This window comes from Trichoderma reesei, assembly GCF_000167675.1.
Source record: "Trichoderma reesei QM6a unplaced genomic scaffold TRIREscaffold_12, whole genome shotgun sequence".
NCBI classification, from domain to species: Eukaryota; Fungi; Ascomycota; class Sordariomycetes; order Hypocreales; family Hypocreaceae; genus Trichoderma; species Trichoderma reesei.
Window position 1 is genome coordinate 465,387 of NW_006711159.1, and position 19,086 is coordinate 484,472.

Below are 19,086 nucleotides of genomic sequence, written 5' to 3' on the forward strand. Positions count from 1 at the left end.
CGGCTCCAAGCAACATTGGCCGCCGCAGTCGTCTAGCGGCCCCCTTTCGACACCAGCCGATCCGTCCCAAAGCACGGGAATGCATGCATGGCTTACTTGATACTATCTCGCTTGTCTCCGTCCTGCTCGTCCGTTGGATAGATGTCCGGCGTCATGTCTCAAGCTTTTTTTTTTTCGAACCAGAAGTGTTCTGCTGTTCACATGATGCCGTGGCTGCCACCCCCCCCTGGTTGACATGCTGCTGTCCTTGCCTCGCCCATCCATGCCAACAGGGCAGAATAACCTGGCGTGGCACTGGCCAAATCCCGCGGTTGCTGTGCCTGTGGCCAGCTCTCCCGTTCGGAATAGTAGGTAGTCTGTGACTCACTTGCTCGCCCTCGGAACCCCCCCCCCCCTTTTCCCCCTCCTTCTCTTATCGCCCATCGCGTGGCACAGCGGCAAGCATGTGTGAGTGTGAGTGTGTGTGTGTGTGCCGGGAGGGGCCAGTTTTCGTGGCGGCCCTAGGAGAACTGGTGATTTGCTGCTGGGTTCTTTTTTCCATGTTGCTTTCGGCTGACTTCGATCGTCTCAACCAGCTGAAAGAGACAGCCCATGGGCGGAGGATGATGCCATTGGCCTGCAGCCGAACATCACACATTCAGCACTTGCGCACACAGGCCCTTATATTACCTACCTACCTTACCTTACATGGATGTATTCGAACCCCCACCTCTCGGAGTCGCCCAGAAGCTGCTCTTTATGCCTCTGTGCTTGGCGCTTCCGATCCGATTGCTTCAAAGCTGCAGAGAAGGATCCTGAGTTTGGAGAGGAGCCTACAATATATTGCGAATGACGTATTTGAAGGCCAAGAGCCTGCCCTATGGACTGTAACAGCGTACGTATTGTAATAGTGGTCTGAGGTCTTTGGGTGCGGCTTGCTTTGATCTGTACCCAACCTCAACCGCTTGTACGTTGGGCACCCGCGGTGGTCATCGTGATGTACTAGGTATTTGATACTTGTCACATGGCGATGCAGCGGTGCTCTGCGGCCTCGACTACTTCGATGACGATGCACACAAAGTGCAGGGCTCGTTGAGGCAATACATACTACTTATACACCACCTTGTATGTGCCGATACCGGCCCTCCTTGATGGAAGATGTAAAGTGTCATGTCTTATGCCACGAAAGTTGATCCGACAATATCAACAAACGCGATAGTGGTATTCTGAATAGCTTATCATACAGCCAGGTATCCAAATGAAAGAGAAAAGAAAAGCAAGAGAAAACGCCCGACCAAATGGGTGTTGTTTCACTAAAGTCGTCCTCGCGGCTTGAGTTCGATATATTGTCCAGTAACCTTTACTGGCCTGTCGTAATGGACGTCCTTATTTAACCCCCTAACAATTACACCTCAATCACTAGGTCGATATTGACTCGCTCTTCACTCATGAAGCACGCCCAACAGGCTATAGCTCTTCCTCGCGAGGCTCATAGGAATACGGAAGCCGACCCCAGTTGGAAGGATCGCCGCCGGGAACGCAGAGCCCAAGCCTCCAGAAATAGTCCCGATGAGCGAAAAATAACTGCCATAGCTTAAACCGCGCTGGGAAGCTCATCCTCTGGGTATACTCTTCCAGGGAGGAAGTCGTCCAGCGAAAGTGTAGGAGGCGATATAGCAGGCCCTCCACGGAGCTGTCGTCCTTGGCACTGCAATTGGGATCCGCGTCGCCGATGCACAGCTGCACATCTGTCTCGGACGGCGACAGAGCAGGCTTTGAGATGAAGATTTCACCGCCGTGAGACGTGTAGCCAAACTCTCCCGGCGGAAGCAAGGGCACGGGGTCATCGGCGTGGGTGACTCGGCGGTAGGATCGCGTCTCGAGGTCGATGATGCCGTCCAGATCAAACACGTCGTCGACGAAGCGGGCGAACTGCGCATTGCCGGCGCGAGGCTCCCCAAAGGTCGTGACCGTCACGTCGTCCCAGCCGAGCGAGACTTTCAGCTCGAGCGCCGCGAGGCAAGCCACGGCGCCTCCAAGGCTGTGGCCGACAAGGTGAATGGCATACGACGGGTACTGGGCGCGGAGCGCCTTGAGCTCCGGTAGAACTGCTTTTCGGGCGCTCTGCCATGACTGGAGGAAGCCCATGTGAACGGTGCAGTTTGTGCATTCATGGCTCGGTTTCTCCGGCGATTCTCCCCCGTGGTCTGGAGACGGATATGGCACGTATTTCTGCGCGAGGGTGCTCAGGTCAACAATGGTATTGGTGATGCTGTAAGTCCCGCGAAACGCAACCATGATGGCGCCTGGCTTGTCGTCACCATCATCGCTTTGTCGCCGTCGCTGCTCCGAGCCTTGGTCCACGGCAATGAACCCACAGTTGTCGCCAAAGAGAAAGCCCGTGCTCCAGGTATTGACCAACGTCATGTTGGGAAACTCATCGCATCGGGAGATGCATTCGAACGGCTTCCGGATCCCAGAGTTGCCGAGGCAATACGAGACGTCGACGAGCCTCGCCAGCCGCTCGAGGGATGAGAACAACGATACCGAGATGCCTGAGACAGCCGGCGGCTCATCTTTGATGCCCAATGGTACTTGGTGGCCGATGTATGTCGCCTCGACGAAGAAGACGGCGGCGAGCTGGATGAGCAGCAACAGCCTGAAGCGGCCCAGCGTTGCCCACCCCATCTGATCGGATTGCGATGGCGGTGATCAAAGCATGAAGTAGCAGAGTGTCACAGCCGGCGAAAATCGCAGGATATTGCTGAGCAAAGAGACTGAGCGCCTCGTCTCGGCTGAGCAAAGGCAGTCGCCAATCGCGATGCGGCTCGTCGGATCCGGCTTGACGCAAGGGAGGCTGGGACGATGTCGCTGTGGCAAATGGGCGCAATTCGTGACACCGCTCCGGCGCGAAGGTGAGTTGCAGAACAGCGCGCGCTTCCTGCTTTTATTGCATGATGGCCAGTGAATCTCTCTGCTGTTCCCGCAAGAGGTGAATGAGTCTTGAAGAGAAGTCAGAGGAAAATTTCAGCGAGGCATGAGGAGAGGTTGTTATTATTACTTGATAGTATGCGACTTGGTCTCATGGAAAGCTGGTGGCAAGACCCCAAATGGTCGAGATCACGAGGTGGGCATGCACAACTGGGTGGGGCCGACCAGGGCCAGGGGCCGATAATCTGGGGTTTGGTGCTGAAGCTGGAAGCTCAGGGCGGGTGATGGCAGGGAAGAGCGCTGGAGGCGGGCCAGTAGTGGCCGAGTCTAGCGGTATAGTAATAAATGGCGACACGGCGTGTGCATTGGATTTGATGGATGTAATCGGCAACTCGAGCTGGAGGCTCGTTTGGAATGACATTTTTGGAGCAATGGAAGATCTGGAAGAAAGTAAAGTCTATACATGCCTAATATAGGGTCATTCAATAGAGCTCCAGGCATGGACTCCGGAAGCTGGCGCCCCGTTTGGGCTGTCCTTCGCTTTGTCGCTAGAAGCACACTATTGAATTGTCTCGGCACGACTGACTCGGTGTATGGCATAATTTATAGCCAACAAAGACCAAGATTGATGGCTTCTATACAAACCACGATATGGAAGTAGTGGGCAAGAATCATCTTGCCTACCTAGGTACCTATAAAGTGACATTTTAGAGGTGACTCTAGTCTTTGTATTGTCTCTGACTTGAGGCCAGTACAACGGTTTACCTGTATCCGTCTATGAATTATTTCCCATTAACCTCCTTATCCTAGGGTTTATATCTTTTTCTTTCAGAGCCGACATGGCCGTTCGCCAATATCCTATATCAATACCCTCTAGCTCACCCAGCGCTTGATTCGGGTCGGATCGGTCACAGGGTCCAGCGAGGTAAAATTTCCCCGGACATCGTTCGAAGAAGTCTTACACGAAGCCGGTGTCGTTGAGCAATTCAGGGCAAGGTCCACTGCGCCGGCGACCTCGTACCCCTTGACACTGTGACGAGAACAAATATTAGCATGATACTCCTCACTCGACGTCTGGAAGCAGCCTCTGGTGTTCTGATGTGACATAACATACCCATTGGGGCCGGGGCAGATCCTCTCAATCAGAGTCAACGTCCTCCCCGTGGCACCGCTCAAGATGAACTTGACATCGCTGTTCTCGCACGCGTACCGCGGTGTCAAGCTCCCCGGCGTGGTGGAGACGGAGCTCGAGTTGTAGGAGCACTTAACAGCAACGTCTGTGTCCGGATCAGAGTAGGCGAAGCTATACGCGGTAAGAGCCGGTGTCGGCCCAGTGCCATTCGTCTTGGCCGAAAAGTCGCTGATCTGGAAGCCTGCTGGAAGATTGCATCCGGCTTCTTTCTGAGCTGCGGCCAGACGCTCCGGCGGCGCAGAGTAGGACAGGTCGGCGAGGTTGGCTAGGGAGAATGGCAGAGCGGCCAGGAAGGAGACGACTTGGAAACGCATTGTGAGGGAGGCCGATGTATCGGTATGCTCAATTTCGGATCGATTATGCGACGAGTTCGAATTCGGCGAGGACTGGGCTCAAGCGGATAGTTGGGTGAGGTGAAAGAGGCAAAAGGATTGAGAAAGTCTACGGCCGTGGGATCTGCAACGTCAATGTTTGCTTTAATACGGTACGAGGCTTCCGGTCCATGACGTGGGAACGTGCAAACAGCTCCGTTCAGCCCCTTGATTTACGTGGGCCGGAACAGCAGGTATGGCAAGTAAGGGCACAGGAACGTCGGACAAAAATTGGGACAAGACGACGCCAAAGGGTAGAGTCGAGTGTCGATCCAAGTGCCGTGCGCGGCACTCGCAGCTGCAAGGGGCGAGGATTGGATGCCGACCTGCCCTTTGAGGCGCAGTTTCAACGTGCGATTCATGCTGTTCTCATTGACGCAGGGAGGTGCGTTGAATGTGCTGATACTGTATGGCTCAGGGCTTCAGCTGGGGCCCATTGTTACTGCTACAGGTAGAGGTATGTTGCCTTGATTGCCGCCGACCTCGAGTTGATTCAAATCGAAGGCTTCTGCTGGTTACGAGACACGGTTTGGTTTGGCGGTTGCTTCACCCTTTCTCTTCCAGGGGCTGCCGAGGAACGTCGGACACCGTAGTAAGCGACATGCAAGGTAGGAGGAAAGTGTGCACCAACCCTTGCAATTGAAAAGGGAAAAAAGAAGCGGTTGGCTGACATGGCTCTGTACTTTCCAGTGCAGTTGCACTCGATGCAAAGCTGAAGAAATCTTGCATATTCTGTACGAGGCTGCGCGGCTCAAGACGTGAGTTTAGGCTCGTAGGTTAAGGCTGTCTCTTGGGGCGCCTCTTTATAAATGACAAAGAAAGCTTGTTTATGTTGGGAGCTTTCTGGTTCGTATGCTGCACGGGGCGGAGTCGTAATCTGCACTCCGATTTCACGACCTAATCGCTCAATGCTACCGTTTTGGTGTCCAATTTTATCTCGGTCATGGCTTCCGGAGCTGTAAAAGAATATTCAAAGATGAACAGAGAAGGACCGATGGAGACATTGCTTCATTGACACAGGGCAAGTCGACACGGGAAGCATCAAAGTTTATTGGCAAGTGCGAGGCGCTGAAGCTCGGCAACAAGCCAGCTCAAGGCGAGACTCGACGAACAGATGATGACAATACCTAGGTACGCACAAGTGTATTTATCTCTACCGACATTGACCAGCAAAGTAATGATTATGACAAAAATAAAATGGAATAAAAATCACACTGAGTTGCCAGAAAAGGGATTTGAAGACAACAAGATATCGCAACTAAACACAAATAAATCGAGTAACGTCGTCCTCTGTAGCCTTCATCAACGCAACAGAACTCTTATCAGCGACGCATCATCGAACTGCCCCAAGCCCGCCAAATCCATTACCCCATTAGGACAAGCACCTGGCGCGCAGAGCAAAGACCCAGCGGGTGAGGTAATTATCCGCCTCCGAATTATGTAATGCCCAAGCGGCCACTCTGCAGCAAAACCTTAGCAACCAGGCATCGGCGTCGGAACTGGCACCCTCAATCATCCTCACCAGCCAGCTACATATTCAGCTCCCAGCAGATCACAGCCCATCCACCGTCGTCTCTCGCGCATCTGCCCGACTCCGGTAGCTTCTCACCGCCCCTAACAACGACCTCGTCTTCCGTCTACTCTCACACTTTATCGCTTCGATAACCCGTCATCGCCACAATGTCCACCGAACTTTGGTATGTTGCGTCAGCGCGTTGAGCATCCTTCAAACCCCCTACCATCGCCATGGAGCTTCGGATTGCATCCTTTGGAGTCCCCGGCATCATCGCTACCTCCAGCTTCCGCCTGCAATTGATTCAACATTTGGTTTTCGTATTTGAGAACTGACTTGATTGCCGTATAGCCCCGTCTACGCGGTCAGTAACCACCACCTGTTCCATTCGTACCAACGACGTCACCGATAAATATCCGCGGCGACACCGAGCCAAAACATCACCTTCGAAGACTTGGCTCTCCGATATGATGAACAGACCTGCTAACTCATCGCACAGCCCTTCTTTGGTGCCATGGGCTGCACCTGCGCCATTGTCTTCACCTGCTTGGGTGCCTCCTACGGCACTGCCAAGTCTGGTGTTGGTATTGCCGCCATGGGTGTCCTCCGCCCTGATCTTATCGTCAAGAGTGCGTCGCCCTGGTTTCCCCAACGCGCGGGTCATTGATTTGCTAACGTGCTACTCAGACATTGTTCCCGTCATTATGGCTGGTATTATTGGTATCTACGGTCTGGTCGTCTCCGTCCTCATCTCCGACGGTCTCAAGCAGGACCTCCCTCTGTACACTGGTTTCATCCAATTCGGTGCTGGTCTCTCCGTCGGTCTTGCTGGTCTCGCTGCTGGTTTTGCCATTGGTATCGTCGGTGATGCCGGTGTCCGTGGAACTGCTCAACAGCCTCGCCTCTTCGTTGGAATGATTCTGATTCTCATTTTCGCCGAAGTCTTGGGTACGCACGTCGCTCGTCTACTGTTTCTTTTTTCTACCACAACAAAGGCATTTGCTAACATGTCACCTAGGTCTGTACGGTCTCATTGTCGCCCTTCTGATGAACTCAAAGGCCAGTCAGGATGCTGTCTGCGCGTAGAACGAGTCAATCCATTTCCGGCCAAAAAACAAGACACATTTGCCTTTGCCAACCTCGTTACCCCTGGTATGAAAAAAATTGGTTTCTGGTCAACAAGATGATAACTCGGAGTCGAATGACGGTGTGAGAAGGAGCAAGCTTGCTTGGGGAATGGCGAATCATGATGTCGGTCGCGACAACAGTCGCGTTAATGGATGAGTAGGAGGGAGCCTTATAAACAGTATCTGTATACTAGTGACGGGACGCGGTTGCTTGCTGTGAGTTTCTCTTCATAGACGGTGAAGGTGAAGGATCTAGTGTAAGCAGGTGCTCAATTCTATCTGCCCTATTTTTTTTTTTCCTAATCCAGTCGTTCCTGGTGTTTCATCACACGTCAACCGAGACTGCCAGCTTCGTGATACGCCACGCCAATCGTTGATTAATGCTACTAAAGCCGTTTCGTCGTCCTTCTTCAACACGTAATACAAACATTAATGGTTATAGATGATTTTCTAATTCCCTGATCCCAGTCTGACCGTTCTTATCATTCCCTCCCCTTCCTTTTGCGCATTATTATTTCGCATGCTTGCTGAGAAATTAGAAACCCTCTCCTTGTCAGAGAGAGGTGACTCTTTAGATGTATATGTACGGGAGAAGCAGATCTCGGTACAATGAGCGAATGCTCTTTAGATGACATACTGCGGATGCTGTGTTAGGAGGAGGCCCAAGGTGAAAAGGGGGAGGACGGCAAGAGACGGAGAGCTTACGGGAATGAAGAGGTAAGGAACCTGTCGCTCATATTCGAGCCAGGCCTCGCCGTACTTGGCGCGGCAGCGGGTAATGTCTCGGTGCGCGCGGTGCGCAATCATGCATGCGAAGAAGACGGGGTAGAACCAGGGAAAGGGGCTCCTATTAAAAGGAAAGGGAAACACGTCAGCCAAGTGTATCTAAATAGAGGGCTCCTCTGTTCTCTGTTGGAAAGGTCACTTACTCGAAGCCGGTGATGAGGCCCCAGGACAAAGAGAACCACAGATCCGAAGTATAGTGGATCTTGCGAGCGAGGCCATACCAGCCGTCGACGAGGATGGTGCCCTGCGGGGTCTCGATGGTCTTGGGGTTCTTGAGCGTCTGCCAGGGGACCTGGGGGAAGGTCTTGCGCTGGATGAGGTTGCCCTTCTCCATAGCGCGGAAGCGGTTCTTCTGGCTGTTGCAGCTGTCCCAGACCCAGTACCAGAAGAGGTAGCAGACGTACATGGCCACGAGGGCGTAGCGGTTCCAGCGGTACGTGGCGGGGTCGTGGTTGGCCAGGTAGAGGGTGCAGTGGCAGTAGGACAGGGGGACGCCGGCGAGGTTCCAGAAGATGAGCATGAAGCCCCATTTCTCGTAGTACATATCCCTGACGCAAGTTAGTTTTGTGAAAATGCGACAAGTGAGTCTACAGGCAAAAGGGATTGCCATTTCTTACCAGGTCGTGATGATGAGCTCCTCGCCCTTGGCGCAGGCGTTGGCGTAGAGGTAGTGCGCCATGACGAGGAACATGACCTCGCCAGAGACGTAGCCATACTGCTCGTACTGGCGCGCAGCCGCGCCGAGACTCAGGATAAGCAGAATGTACCAGGGCATGCGGACCTCGAAGAACATCTTGAAGTCGAGGATGCCAAACATGCGAGGGTTCAGCTCGGCACCCATGAAGAAATCGTAGATGGGGTAGCCCGTCATGCGGTGCTGCTTGCCCCTCCAGATGGCGGAGAAATAGGCGACGAAGCTGACGAGGAAGCCGCTGCAGATGGCGACGGACAGCAGCGGGCCGAACTCGTCGAGGGCCGTGTAGATGGGCCAGATGCCGGAGAAGTGCAGGCCGGCGAGGACGGCCAGGGTGGTGTACAGGCTGACATAGGCGTTGCAGAAGTAGTCGAGCTGCTTGCCGCCCTCGTGGGGGAGAGGCTTGCCCTTGCCCCAGACGCCGGGAAGCAGGCAGTAGCACGCGCCCTCGAAGACGAGGTAGCTCCAGTACCACAGCCAAGCCTTTGCGTGGGGGAACCCATGGGTGTAGACGAGGTTCAACAGGTGAGCTCCGAACTCAGCCCAGCTCTGGCCGGGAGCTCGAGAGGGAAACTTGCCGTCGTAGAAGGTGGCGCCAATCCACATGTACCACATGAGGATGGGGAAGAAGATCATCATGGTGGCGGTACCGAGCGAGCCGCCGAACTCGAACTCGCCCGAGTAGTCAATCTTGGGGTCCTGGCCCGGCAACCAGCCGTCCACCACCTTGGTCCCGGCCGATGTCCCGTTCGTGTGAGCGACGTCCTTGCCGTTCGGCGCGGCGCCGTTACTGTGGCCATTGGCATGTCCGTTCGCGTGGCCGTTGGTGTGGCCATTGGTGTGGCCATTGGCGGTGGGCTTGGGATCCTCGTCCTCCTCGTCCAAGTTCTCAATGAACTTGGCGGTTCGTCGGCGGGTGATGCGCTCGCGAGGGGCCGGCTCGGCTGAGTCTTGCGCGTCTGAGGATTCGGGGGCTTGTGAGGATTGGCGAGCGCGCGTGGACTGCCTCTTTGGCGTCTCGACCAAGCCGTCAAAGAGCTCCTTCTTCCTTGGGTGGAATGTTAGCACATCCCTTGAAGTTGACAGTCGCGACGTGGCGCCATTTGGGTCTTCCAGGCCACGGGCAGAGATGAATTGCCAGCAGCCTCAGCGTGAACCAATTGCTTGCCTCACGCGATCCAAGGCGTGATGAGCTGCTGTTCTTTGACTTACCTCGGCGTCTGCCGGAGAGAATAACGGGTCGCCATAGTAACGGGCGACTCTTGTGTGTCGAGGACACTTGTCGAGGTTTAGGTGATCTGGATCGAAAGCAAATCTGCTCGAGGTCGAGCCGGAGCTTCAAAGGTTTGGTGCTTCAGTCCCGCTGGTAATGGCGCTTCGTTCGGGCCAACGGGAACAAGCAGCGCTTTCAGTCTGATTGAGGAATGATGGAGGAAGCAAGACGCAGAAAATTGCCCTCCGTCGCGAACCGCGTGGAAGAAGCCAGAGACGGGACACTTTCTGGAATCGTGATGTAACGCTATTGGCCCGCTCAGCGACCGGGATGGTCGAGCTGGGATTTCAGGGGTAGGCGGGCCGAGGATGTACCTTGACGGGCAAGACAGTGCGTGCCGGTACTTGCGTGCCTTGCCGCTTAATTTAGCCCCGGTGGAATATACGCGGGATCCTGACGTTAGCAGCTGCGAGGATTTAAAGGCGCTCGAGTTTAAGTGGCCGGGAGCGAGGCATCGGAGGCGATTTATGGATCTCGGACTCGGCCCATTGAGCGGCTCTTCTTTGCCAGATCTCTGCCGTATTCGTATCGCTGGGGGGGTCGTACTCTTGATCGGAATACGAGAGCGTCAGACAAACTGGTGTCACGGTGATTGGGCAGGATTCCTTTCCTCTGGATACGGTGCGCCAAGAAGGGGGATGAGTGAGACGGGATGACAAATGCTGGATGTTATTCTTTTACTGTGTTCTCTGAAATTTGTTTACCTACAATGAAGTGCTGCGTTCTAGCTTGTTTACCTTACGTTCCTAGGTACTAGTATCGTGTGCGGGTTGGTAGAGCTCTGGATAAATAAGGTACCATCTCCCCATCAGCGAGGTGCCGACCCGATCGTTGTAGGTTACATGTATATTACCCCAGATCACCGAGTCACGATTGGAAGCCCATGGCACGCTGTCAACCTACCCGAACCTTGTAGAAGTACCAGATTAGGTCTTGGTGCTATCTGGAGAAATAGTGATTGGTCTCCGTCATTGGATCTGTCGACCGGCTCCTTATGCCATGCATGGCAGATGCCGCATACTGCAGCCCATCGCGTGGCCAGGTGATTAAACCGAAGTTGACATCCAATGAGGAAGCACCTGTATATGGTTCACTCAGCTGCTTGAATGTGCGAGTTTTGTATTCTAATTGCATGCATAGAGGCTCGATTCTTTCATTTCATGAGAATGGGCACCGTTACAAAACATTCCTACATCTCCTTGGTGATGGTGTCTCGGGTACGGAGCACTTTGGGCGTTTGGTCTCAGCACTTCCTATACGGACAGTCTCGGTTAAGCATGAACCCTTCGCTCAAATAGCGATTATTGCATCTACCAGCGAGGCTGATAATTATTTATATTTTGGACGCTCGAATATGTTGGGAAATGAGAACAAGAACCGTTCCCACCCGGAAGCGTTACTTTGAGATACTTTGGCTATATGAAGTGGCAAGATGGAGGGCTAAGGTAAGATAAGGTCTACTGGGTGACGGGGTCAAAAGGGTGTATGGCTGCAAACACTCAATGACGCTGCTTGAAGTGATTTGGAGGGTTCAACCACGAGCTTGGGACGAGGCTGAGATTCCTCTCTCAGGCACTCTATCGATCAATTCGCCCACATAGCTGGTACGATGCGAATATGAGGTACCGGAGATCCAAAAACGTCCATAGCAGGTCCGCTCTGGGGCACTGCCGCGACCGCGTCTCCCCTCTCTTTCCGAAGTCAGCGATTCTTTGGCAATCAAGACAAGATGTTTTGAATATCGACCCCGAGTCTACATCTGGGCGCGAATCAAACATGCTTTGCATCGAAACGTACGGGGTAATAAGGTGATTCAATGCCTGGTATCTAGAGTGACACTCCCAGATGGAATTATTGGGTAGGTACGGGTGCTCTTGCTTGAACCAACATAGGTAGCCATGTGGCGCATGTAGTGCCCCTGGAGGTCCAGTTGCGCAAGACTCCATGTCCGCTAATGCCCCCTACAGCGGTCTCCGTACGCTATGCGCGTTAATCGATAACGCCCGTGGCCCCCTGCCGCTAAGACTTGTGCCACAGGAGGTGGTCATTCGGTCATTATCGTCACCACATCCTGAGGCGGCACCAAAGTTAGACCTCGCCTCAACCATTCTCGTCCCCACGTGAAGAAGTCGCTGTTGTTTGGGGATTGTTGATTGCTTCTTCGTCTACGGGCCTCAATTTCGGCACTTGGTGCATCACATGCCTAGCGATATCAGCTTGCTCGCCTGTCATTGTTGATGAAAAGCTGACAGGGCCTTTGACCGTCCCTCCCTTTTCCGCCTCGGCCACTGCGGCGAGCTACAGCGTCGCGTGCAGAACATACAACCACGCTCGTCAATAGTCGTTCCACCAACTTCTCGGTTGCATGATAGGACTGCGATTCAGAATTGGGAAGGATTACTCTCTCCAGCACCTTCTGCGCGGTGGCTTTGCATCCGATTACGAGCCACAAGATCAGGTAGCAGAGCCAGACAAAGGCACAGTCGCCACGCAGTTGGCCGCGATTTCCTTGCACGTATCGTCTTTGTCACAACCTCCTCTCACCTCCCAGAACAGTGAGCTATCCAAGAGTCACCATGGCTCCCGATCGCCTGGACGAGTCCGTCTCGCCAATGACAAGAACCCCCAACGCTCCATCCCCGGCAAACGCAGAATCACAGTCCCGGTTCCAGCCGCCCAAGTCGAACGATGGCATGTTGGCTCCGACGCCCAACTCATCAGAGCAACAGGTGGACGGCAGAGCATCACCGAAATCGACCGGCGACTACTGGAATAACGGACAGGCACATCCTGATCCATCGCCTCTGGGCTCTGGGGAGTTAAGACTCGATGCTGAAGAACGGCAAGACATACCAGCTGGACTCGTTTCCAGCACACAGGAGACCTTGCAGGTAGAAGGGGGCCGTAGCATTCATTTTGCTCAGCCCGATTACCATGAGCTCCCCCTCCAGCCTCCAGAATCCATGCCTATGGAAGAGCCCGATACGCCAACCCGGTCTCGAACGCGGTTCATGTCCAAGATCAAAGCTTTCGCAGCCAGTGGCCCCCAGACACCAAAGTCCCTTAATGGACCGACGTTTTCATCCGAATTTGGCTCGCTATCGATCCCGAACTCTCCTACAGTCTCTAGAGTCACGACTCGAGCTCCCGACGGCCTCAATGGAGAACAATCCGACGCCGACGCCGACGTTGAGACCGCAGATGAGGCTGCTATACCTGCTGCTGCCAAGAAGAACAAAAGGAAGAGCCGACGTTTCAAGAAGCACTCCATGTCCGGCTTTCCGAATCCAAGCAGGTTCCCAAGCGATCTGGACGCAATCAGCACGTATGATCGGCTGCTCAGGCGCCGAGCAAGCATGCCTGATACCACCCAACATGACCATGCCGTGTCCGACGGCGAAATTCGCGGCAACCCTAGACGAAAGCCGTTTCGCAGAGGCCATTCCTACATGAGCAATGCAATGAGCCCTCCGGGGGAGGATGACATGGAGGAAATGGAGAACTCTGCCGTCGTTGGCCGACGCAATGGACATCTACGCCGCATCACCGTCTTTGGCGGTGGTGGTCTGTCTGATGGAGATGCGCTTACCCCTAAGAGGCACTTCTTCAAGACGGATCGAGCTTCTAGCTATGGCGCACAGAAGTGGAAGCAAGTGAAAAGCACACTGAAGCTCCTCCGACAGAAGAAGGAGGACCGTTTCGAGTACTACAAGTCTGCAGAGCTGATGGCTGAGCTGAGAGCCGGTGCTCCCGCTGTTCTTATGCTTGCCAGTATGATTCAGCGGGACGAGCACGGCAACAAAAGGATACCGGTCCTGCTGGAACAGCTGAAGCTGAAGATCAAGGACAGCAAGCCCATGCCGGATGATGACAAAGAACGCCACTGGATTTTCACAATCGAGCTGGAGTACGGCAGTGGCCCAAGCCGGATGAACTGGTGTGTGATCAGAACCATCAGGGATATCTATAACCTGCACTTTCGGTACAAGTTCGCCCTGAACAACGATAAATACATGCTTGGCAAGGACCTCGGTGGTCGCCCCAAACAGCCCAAATTCCCTTACTCTGCGTTTCCTTACCTTCGTGGTGCTCGCAACAAGGGGGACGAAAGCGACGAAGATGAGCAGGCTAGTGGTCGTGGTGATGAGACGGGTGCTGAGATGACGGCTGCAGAAGACGCGGGCGAAGGGCCTCATAGTCACTCGAGAAAGAAGTCCCGAAGCAATTTCCTCGGCATGCGGCGACGATCTACCGGCTTCACCGACGGAGGCGAGCTGTCTGTTGCCGAGGGCAACCAGGGCGTCGACACACAGACTCGCCGGCAGCGCTACGTAGAGAAGCAGAGGCGCATTCTGGAGAAGTATCTCTCGGAGATGATTCATTGGTTAATGTTCAGAGCCGATAGCAACCGTCTCTGCAGATTCCTCGAGCTGTCAGCCTTGGGCGTTCGTCTCGCTGCCGAGGGAAGCTACCATGGGAAAGAGGGCTACCTTCACCTTCAGATGTCCAAAGGCCTCGATTTCCGCCATGTCCTGACACCTGCCAAAGTCATATCCCGGCAGAGTCGCAAATGGTTCCTCGTCAGGCAGAGCTACATTGTGTGCGTGGAGTCGCCGGAGAACATGAACATCTACGATGTCTACCTTGTCGACACCAAGTTTAGCATTGTTTCTAAGAAAAAGGCGCTGAAGAGGTTCGGTTCCAAGAACAAGGACAAGAATGCCGAAGACGACCTGAACATGGAGCCATCTCACGAAAAACACCACACTCTCAAAATGCGCACGTCGGATCGAAAAATCCGACTCTTTTCTCGCTATCAGTCGGTCATGCGGCAGTTTGAAGACTCAATCAATGAAATGCTGAAACAGACCGTCTGGTATGAGAAGAAACGGTTCGACAGCTTTGCGCCGGTTCGGACCGGTGTGTTCGCACAATGGCTGGTCGATGGCCGTGACTACATGTGGAATGTGTCAAGAGCCATCAACATGGCTCGGGACGTCATCTATATCCATGACTGGTGGCTGAGTCCCGAGCTCTATATGCGCCGGCCTGCGTGCATCAGCCAAAAATGGCGTCTGGATCGACTGCTCCAGAAGAAGGCAAGAGAAGGCGTCAAGGTCTTTGTGATCATCTACCGAAATGTGGAAGCGGCTGTCCCCATCGACTCCGAATACACCAAGTTTTCGCTCCTCAACCTCCATCCCAATATCTTTGTCCAACGATCCCCCAATCAGTTCAAGAAGAACCAGTTCTTCTTCGCCCACCACGAAAAGATTTGCATTGTCGACCACGACGTCGCATTCCTCGGTGGTATCGACCTCTGTTTTGGTCGGTGGGACAGCCCGCAGCACCCCATTGTTGACGACAAACCGACGGGATTCGAGCCGTCTGAGATGCCCAAGGATGCTGAGCACGTGCAGCTGTTCCCTGGAAAGGACTATTCCAACCCGAGAGTTCAGGACTTCTTCAACCTCAACGAGCCGTATGAGGAGATGTACGACAGGGGTAAGGTTCCAAGGATGCCTTGGCACGACATTTCCATGCAAGTTGTCGGACAGCCCGCTCGAGACTTGACTCGCCATTTCGTACAGCGATGGAACTACCTGCGCCGAGGTCGAAAGCCAACGAGGCCCTTGCCCTTCTTGTTGCCGCCCCCGGATGCGAAATTCGAAGACCTTGAGGCCCTTGGGTTGACGGGTACTTGTGAGGTGCAAATGCTTCGGTCCGCGTCCAACTGGTCTCTAGGGATCAATGAAACCGAACACAGCATCCAGACAGCTTACGTTCACCTAATTGAGGAGTCGGACCACTTTGTCTATATGGAAAACCAGTTCTTCATTACAAGCACCGAAGCTTATGGAACCAGAATTATCAACCGCATCGGAGACGCCCTGGTCGACCGCATCATTCGCGCTCATCAGAACAATGAAGACTGGCGGGCCGTCATTCTCATACCTCTCATGCCGGGTTTCCAAAACACCGTGGACGAGCAGGAAGGAACCAGCGTCCGATTGATCATCATGTGCCAATATCGCAGCATCTGCCGCGGAGAGCACTCAATCTTTGGACGCCTTCGCGCCGCAGGCATTGAGCCCGAAGACTACATTAGCTTCTACTCCCTCCGTCAATGGGGGATGATGGCGAATGATGTGCTGGTGACTGAGCAGCTCTACATTCACGCGAAGACCATCATCGTAGACGACAGGGTTGCGCTCATTGGTTCTGCCAACATCAACGAGCGGTCCTTGCTCGGTAGCAGGGACTCGGAAGTTGCCGCCATCGTCCGCGATACCGATATGATTTCGTCTACCATGGCCGGCAAGCCGTACAAGGTGGGCAGGTTTGCCCATACTCTTCGGATGAGGTTGATGCGAGAGCATCTCGGCCTGGACGTGGATGAAATCCTGGAACAAGAGCGAGAGGAAGAAGAGATGAACGAGTCTGCGTATGAGCGGGACATGGACGCTATATACGAAGAGGGTGCCGCTGCAGCCGACGACAACTCGAGCATAAGCTCCAACGAGGCCAAGAGCCCGGTACTGCCTCCTAATAACCTTCGTCTGCCTAGTTTCAACCACGACATTGATCTCGTGAAATTGGAGACCACTTCATCCTCGTCCGCGTCCTCTGTGAAGGGGAAAGAAGCCGAGACCGACCCGCGTGTCATGAACGAGGGACACCAGCTGGATGTGTCCGGGTACGGCCCGGATCATTGGAAGTCAGCGGAAGAGGCCGGTGTCGATGATCGCCTAGACACGGTTGTGGTTGACGGCCGCGAGATGCTCTTGCACGGCGGCAAGGGGCTCGCGGAGTCTCATCAACCGCGCCAGCACACGGCTCACCACGAGCCCAGCGATAAGTCTGGTATCCCGCCCGCACCTCTGCCCCCGGCTAGCCGGGATGGAGCGGATAGGGCTGATCAGCTAGGATTGAATCCGGGTGCACCAGCGGTGCCCCTGCCTGTCCTTGACGACACTAACATTGGTGGCCCTGCTGCTCATGTTGATCCCAAGACAGGCCGTCCGACAAACGAGCCATTCCATCCGATGGCAGCGGATATTCAACCGGCGGTCATTAACAAGGACTGCATGCGCGATCCACTGGACTCGACCTTCGTGGACGAAGTCTGGAACCGGGCTGCGCGCAACAACACACTGCTCTATCGCAGAGTATTCCGATGCATGCCCGACTCCAAGGTGGGCACTTGGGCCGAGTACCGTGAATATATGGACTACAACGCGAAGTTCAAGGCGATGATGGAGGGAAATTGCGCCGGCAACGAAAACGAACTCCGTCGTGAGGCGAGCCGGCAGCAAGGTGCCGCGGGTGACGAGGCAGTACCGAAGCAGGGCGACCAGCCGACGATTCAGCTGCCTGAAGACGAGGAGGAGGAAGAGACCGAGAAACCAGCTTCGGGGAGTAGCAATGGAGCGGATCCGGTCCTCCGCCCTCCGCCTGTGGATGGATCAACGGATAACCAGAGTTCACTAGAACCTCCGTCGCCCGTTTATACTGCGGGAGAGGTGCCGTTCCCTGCACTGGATTCGTCCCCTTCAAAGCCAGTCTCGCGAAGCAAGAGCAAGGATCGTAGAGCGAACTTTTCGACGCTGGAAAAGCCGACGTCCAAGGACACCAATGCCGCTCCTCCTCCGACGCCATCTGGTAGCGCGCCAGTCAAGCGCCGTCGCCGAGCGACCACGAAGGGGAGCCGCCGCGGGCTCTTGATCGAAGAGATGCCTACGCGGAACGAGGCCGAACAGCTTCTGGGGCTGATTCAAGGACATCTAGTCGAGTTCCCTTACGACTGGCTGCTCACAGAAGAGCACAACGGGAACTGGGGCTACCAGGTGGATGGCGTGGCGCCGATTGCCATTTAGTAAGTGCCGATTGTGAACAACCTCATTCTCGAAGACGATGCTAACCGCATGTTTCACAGTAATTAATCGATCTTTCTCTTCTCTGACTCTACATTTCTTGTTCTCTCTTTGTTTCCTCCTTGGGTCGGCGCAGCGAGCTGCGACGTACGCCCTTGATTCTGGCATTTATAGCGGGATAGAGAGGTTTTCATCACATACATACAGTAGTGAAAACTGGTCACAAGTCTGTCTGGGCAAAGGCGAGAGTGGGAGCCATTCAGCTCTGATGGCACGTTATCACATTTCTATATAGAAGTCAAGGTCTCTGTAAAATCTTTTTTTTCTTCTTTCGCTTTGACGCCATGCATACTCGAAGCAAGTTGCATAGATAATAATACATACAGCATGTTTCCTACCTATATATAGGTACTCTTCTGGCACGCACGCTGTGTAGCTGCAGAAACCTCAATTTACACCCTTTCACTCACCCATATTGCGCCGCGGCAACCAGCTCTTATGACATTTGTCAATAGCCAATGAGGCTCAGCCTTTTTGGCGTCGTTCTCCACGGCATGGTCTAGATGCTCCAGTTCCTCGTCCCGTATCCTGCGCAGCGTGTCCACGAGCTGCTTGACCTCGCCGCTGACGTCGTACCCCTGCGCTTCCCACTGGGCAATCATCTCGAGTATGGAGCGGATCTGCTCGTTGTAGTGGCTCCCGATTTCGGTCTCGACGGCCTCGGTACAGGCCATGGCGGCCTCACGGCCCATGACGGCGGTGGACCAGCCGAGGCCGCTGGCGAGGACGGACCAGAGCGGGTAGAGGGCCGTGGGGCGGACGCGGTGCTTGTGGATGAGGTCGTTGAAGGTGGTGAGATGGGCGGCCTCCTGGTCGTACATGTGGGCCATGAGGGGGCGGAGGTGAGGGTGCTTGCGGGTGATGACGGGGGTCTGGGAGGAGTAGATGAGGGTTGCGGCGAGCTCGCCGGCTTGGTTGACTCGGAGCTGTGTTTGCTTGGTTAGCGGCCTGGTATGCTTTTGGAATGCACTGGTTAATGAGAAGAATGCAATAGGGCTCAATCATACGGCGGAGGAGAGAAAGTCGCGCTGTTCTTGGGTGAGAGGCTTGAGCTTCTTCTTTGGTGATTCTGTGCTCGGGTTCTCGGAGGACGGAGGTGTCGTTGCTCGAAGGACGGCGCTGGTAGAGAGAGGGCGAGAGGGAGCTTGGAGGAGGCGTCTGCTGAGGCCAGTGGCCTGTTTAGCGAGGCATCGTGTGGATGACATTGTGCAATTGGGTGCAGAGCAGACTGCCAATTTGATGGCGAGGAATGGGAGATATTATTGATTGCATCACCGGCGAAGCAG

At 54.4% G+C, this 19,086-nt stretch overlaps 6 protein-coding genes across 6 annotated transcripts; 2 read left to right on the forward strand and 4 right to left on the reverse strand.

The window, feature by feature from the left end:
- Window positions 1-1,181: 1,181 nt before the first annotated feature.
- On the reverse strand, window positions 1,182-2,917 carry TRIREDRAFT_79010 (uncharacterized protein). Its single transcript, XM_006966338.1, has one exon. It carries the CDS (start codon window positions 2,665-2,667, stop codon window positions 1,447-1,449), a length of 1,221 nt encoding a protein of 406 aa, XP_006966400.1. The 5' UTR covers window positions 2,668-2,917; the 3' UTR covers window positions 1,182-1,446.
- Window positions 2,918-3,590: 673 nt separating this feature from the next.
- Window positions 3,591-4,663, reverse strand: TRIREDRAFT_122422 (uncharacterized protein; the record flags this gene model as incomplete). Its single annotated transcript, XM_006966339.1, has 3 exons — window positions 4,025-4,663; window positions 3,793-3,940; window positions 3,591-3,602 (listed from the first exon to the last, which is right to left on the reverse strand). Exons 1-3 carry the CDS (start codon window positions 4,414-4,416, stop codon window positions 3,591-3,593), a joined length of 552 nt encoding a protein of 183 aa, XP_006966401.1. The 5' UTR covers window positions 4,417-4,663.
- Window positions 4,664-6,043: 1,380 nt separating this feature from the next.
- On the forward strand, window positions 6,044-7,177 carry TRIREDRAFT_79014 (uncharacterized protein). The gene is made up of 5 exons (XM_006966236.1): window positions 6,044-6,170; window positions 6,338-6,350; window positions 6,486-6,615; window positions 6,674-6,934; window positions 7,005-7,177. The coding sequence occupies exons 1-5, from the start codon at window positions 6,154-6,156 to the stop codon at window positions 7,070-7,072; spliced, it is 489 nt and encodes a 162-aa protein (XP_006966298.1). The 5' UTR covers window positions 6,044-6,153; the 3' UTR covers window positions 7,073-7,177.
- A 291-nt stretch (window positions 7,178-7,468) lies between these two features.
- Window positions 7,469-10,016, reverse strand: TRIREDRAFT_71655 (uncharacterized protein). Its single transcript, XM_006966340.1, has 5 exons — window positions 9,806-10,016; window positions 8,517-9,641; window positions 8,043-8,447; window positions 7,819-7,960; window positions 7,469-7,749 (listed from the first exon to the last, which is right to left on the reverse strand). Exons 1-5 carry the CDS (start codon window positions 9,838-9,840, stop codon window positions 7,738-7,740), a joined length of 1,719 nt encoding a protein of 572 aa, XP_006966402.1. The 5' UTR covers window positions 9,841-10,016; the 3' UTR covers window positions 7,469-7,737.
- Window positions 10,017-12,835: 2,819 nt separating this feature from the next.
- TRIREDRAFT_79019 (uncharacterized protein) lies at window positions 12,836-17,743 on the forward strand (the record flags this gene model as incomplete). The annotated part of the gene is made up of 1 exon (XM_006966237.1): window positions 12,836-17,743. The coding sequence occupies one exon, from the start codon at window positions 12,836-12,838 to the stop codon at window positions 17,741-17,743; it is 4,908 nt and encodes a 1,635-aa protein (XP_006966299.1).
- A 449-nt stretch (window positions 17,744-18,192) lies between these two features.
- Window positions 18,193-19,005, reverse strand: TRIREDRAFT_63742 (demethoxyubiquinone hydroxylase; the record flags this gene model as incomplete). The annotated part of the gene is made up of 2 exons (XM_006966341.1): window positions 18,193-18,726; window positions 18,808-19,005. 2 exons carry the CDS (start codon window positions 19,003-19,005, stop codon window positions 18,193-18,195), a joined length of 732 nt encoding a protein of 243 aa, XP_006966403.1.
- Window positions 19,006-19,086: the final 81 nt, after the last annotated feature.

Excerpts from the sequence above, each read along its gene's own strand:
- TRIREDRAFT_79010 (XM_006966338.1), bottom strand. The coding sequence starts at position 2,667 with ATGGGGTGGGCAACGCTGGGCCGCTTCAGGCTGTTGCTGCTCATCCAG.
- TRIREDRAFT_79014 (XM_006966236.1), top strand. Across the intron at positions 6,616-6,673 it reads CCCTGATCTTATCGTCAAGA|ACATTGTTCCCGTCATTATG; the intron begins GTGCGTCGCCCT and ends CGTGCTACTCAG. Across the intron at positions 6,935-7,004 it reads CATTTTCGCCGAAGTCTTGG|GTCTGTACGGTCTCATTGTC; the intron begins GTACGCACGTCG and ends CATGTCACCTAG.
- TRIREDRAFT_71655 (XM_006966340.1), bottom strand. The coding sequence starts at position 9,840 with ATGGCGACCCGTTATTCTCTCCGGCAGACGCCGAG. Across the intron at positions 9,642-9,805 it reads TCTCTCCGGCAGACGCCGAG|GAAGAAGGAGCTCTTTGACG; the intron begins GTAAGTCAAAGA and ends ATTCCACCCAAG. Across the intron at positions 7,961-8,042 it reads GGCCTCATCACCGGCTTCGA|GAGCCCCTTTCCCTGGTTCT; the intron begins GTAAGTGACCTT and ends TCCTTTTAATAG.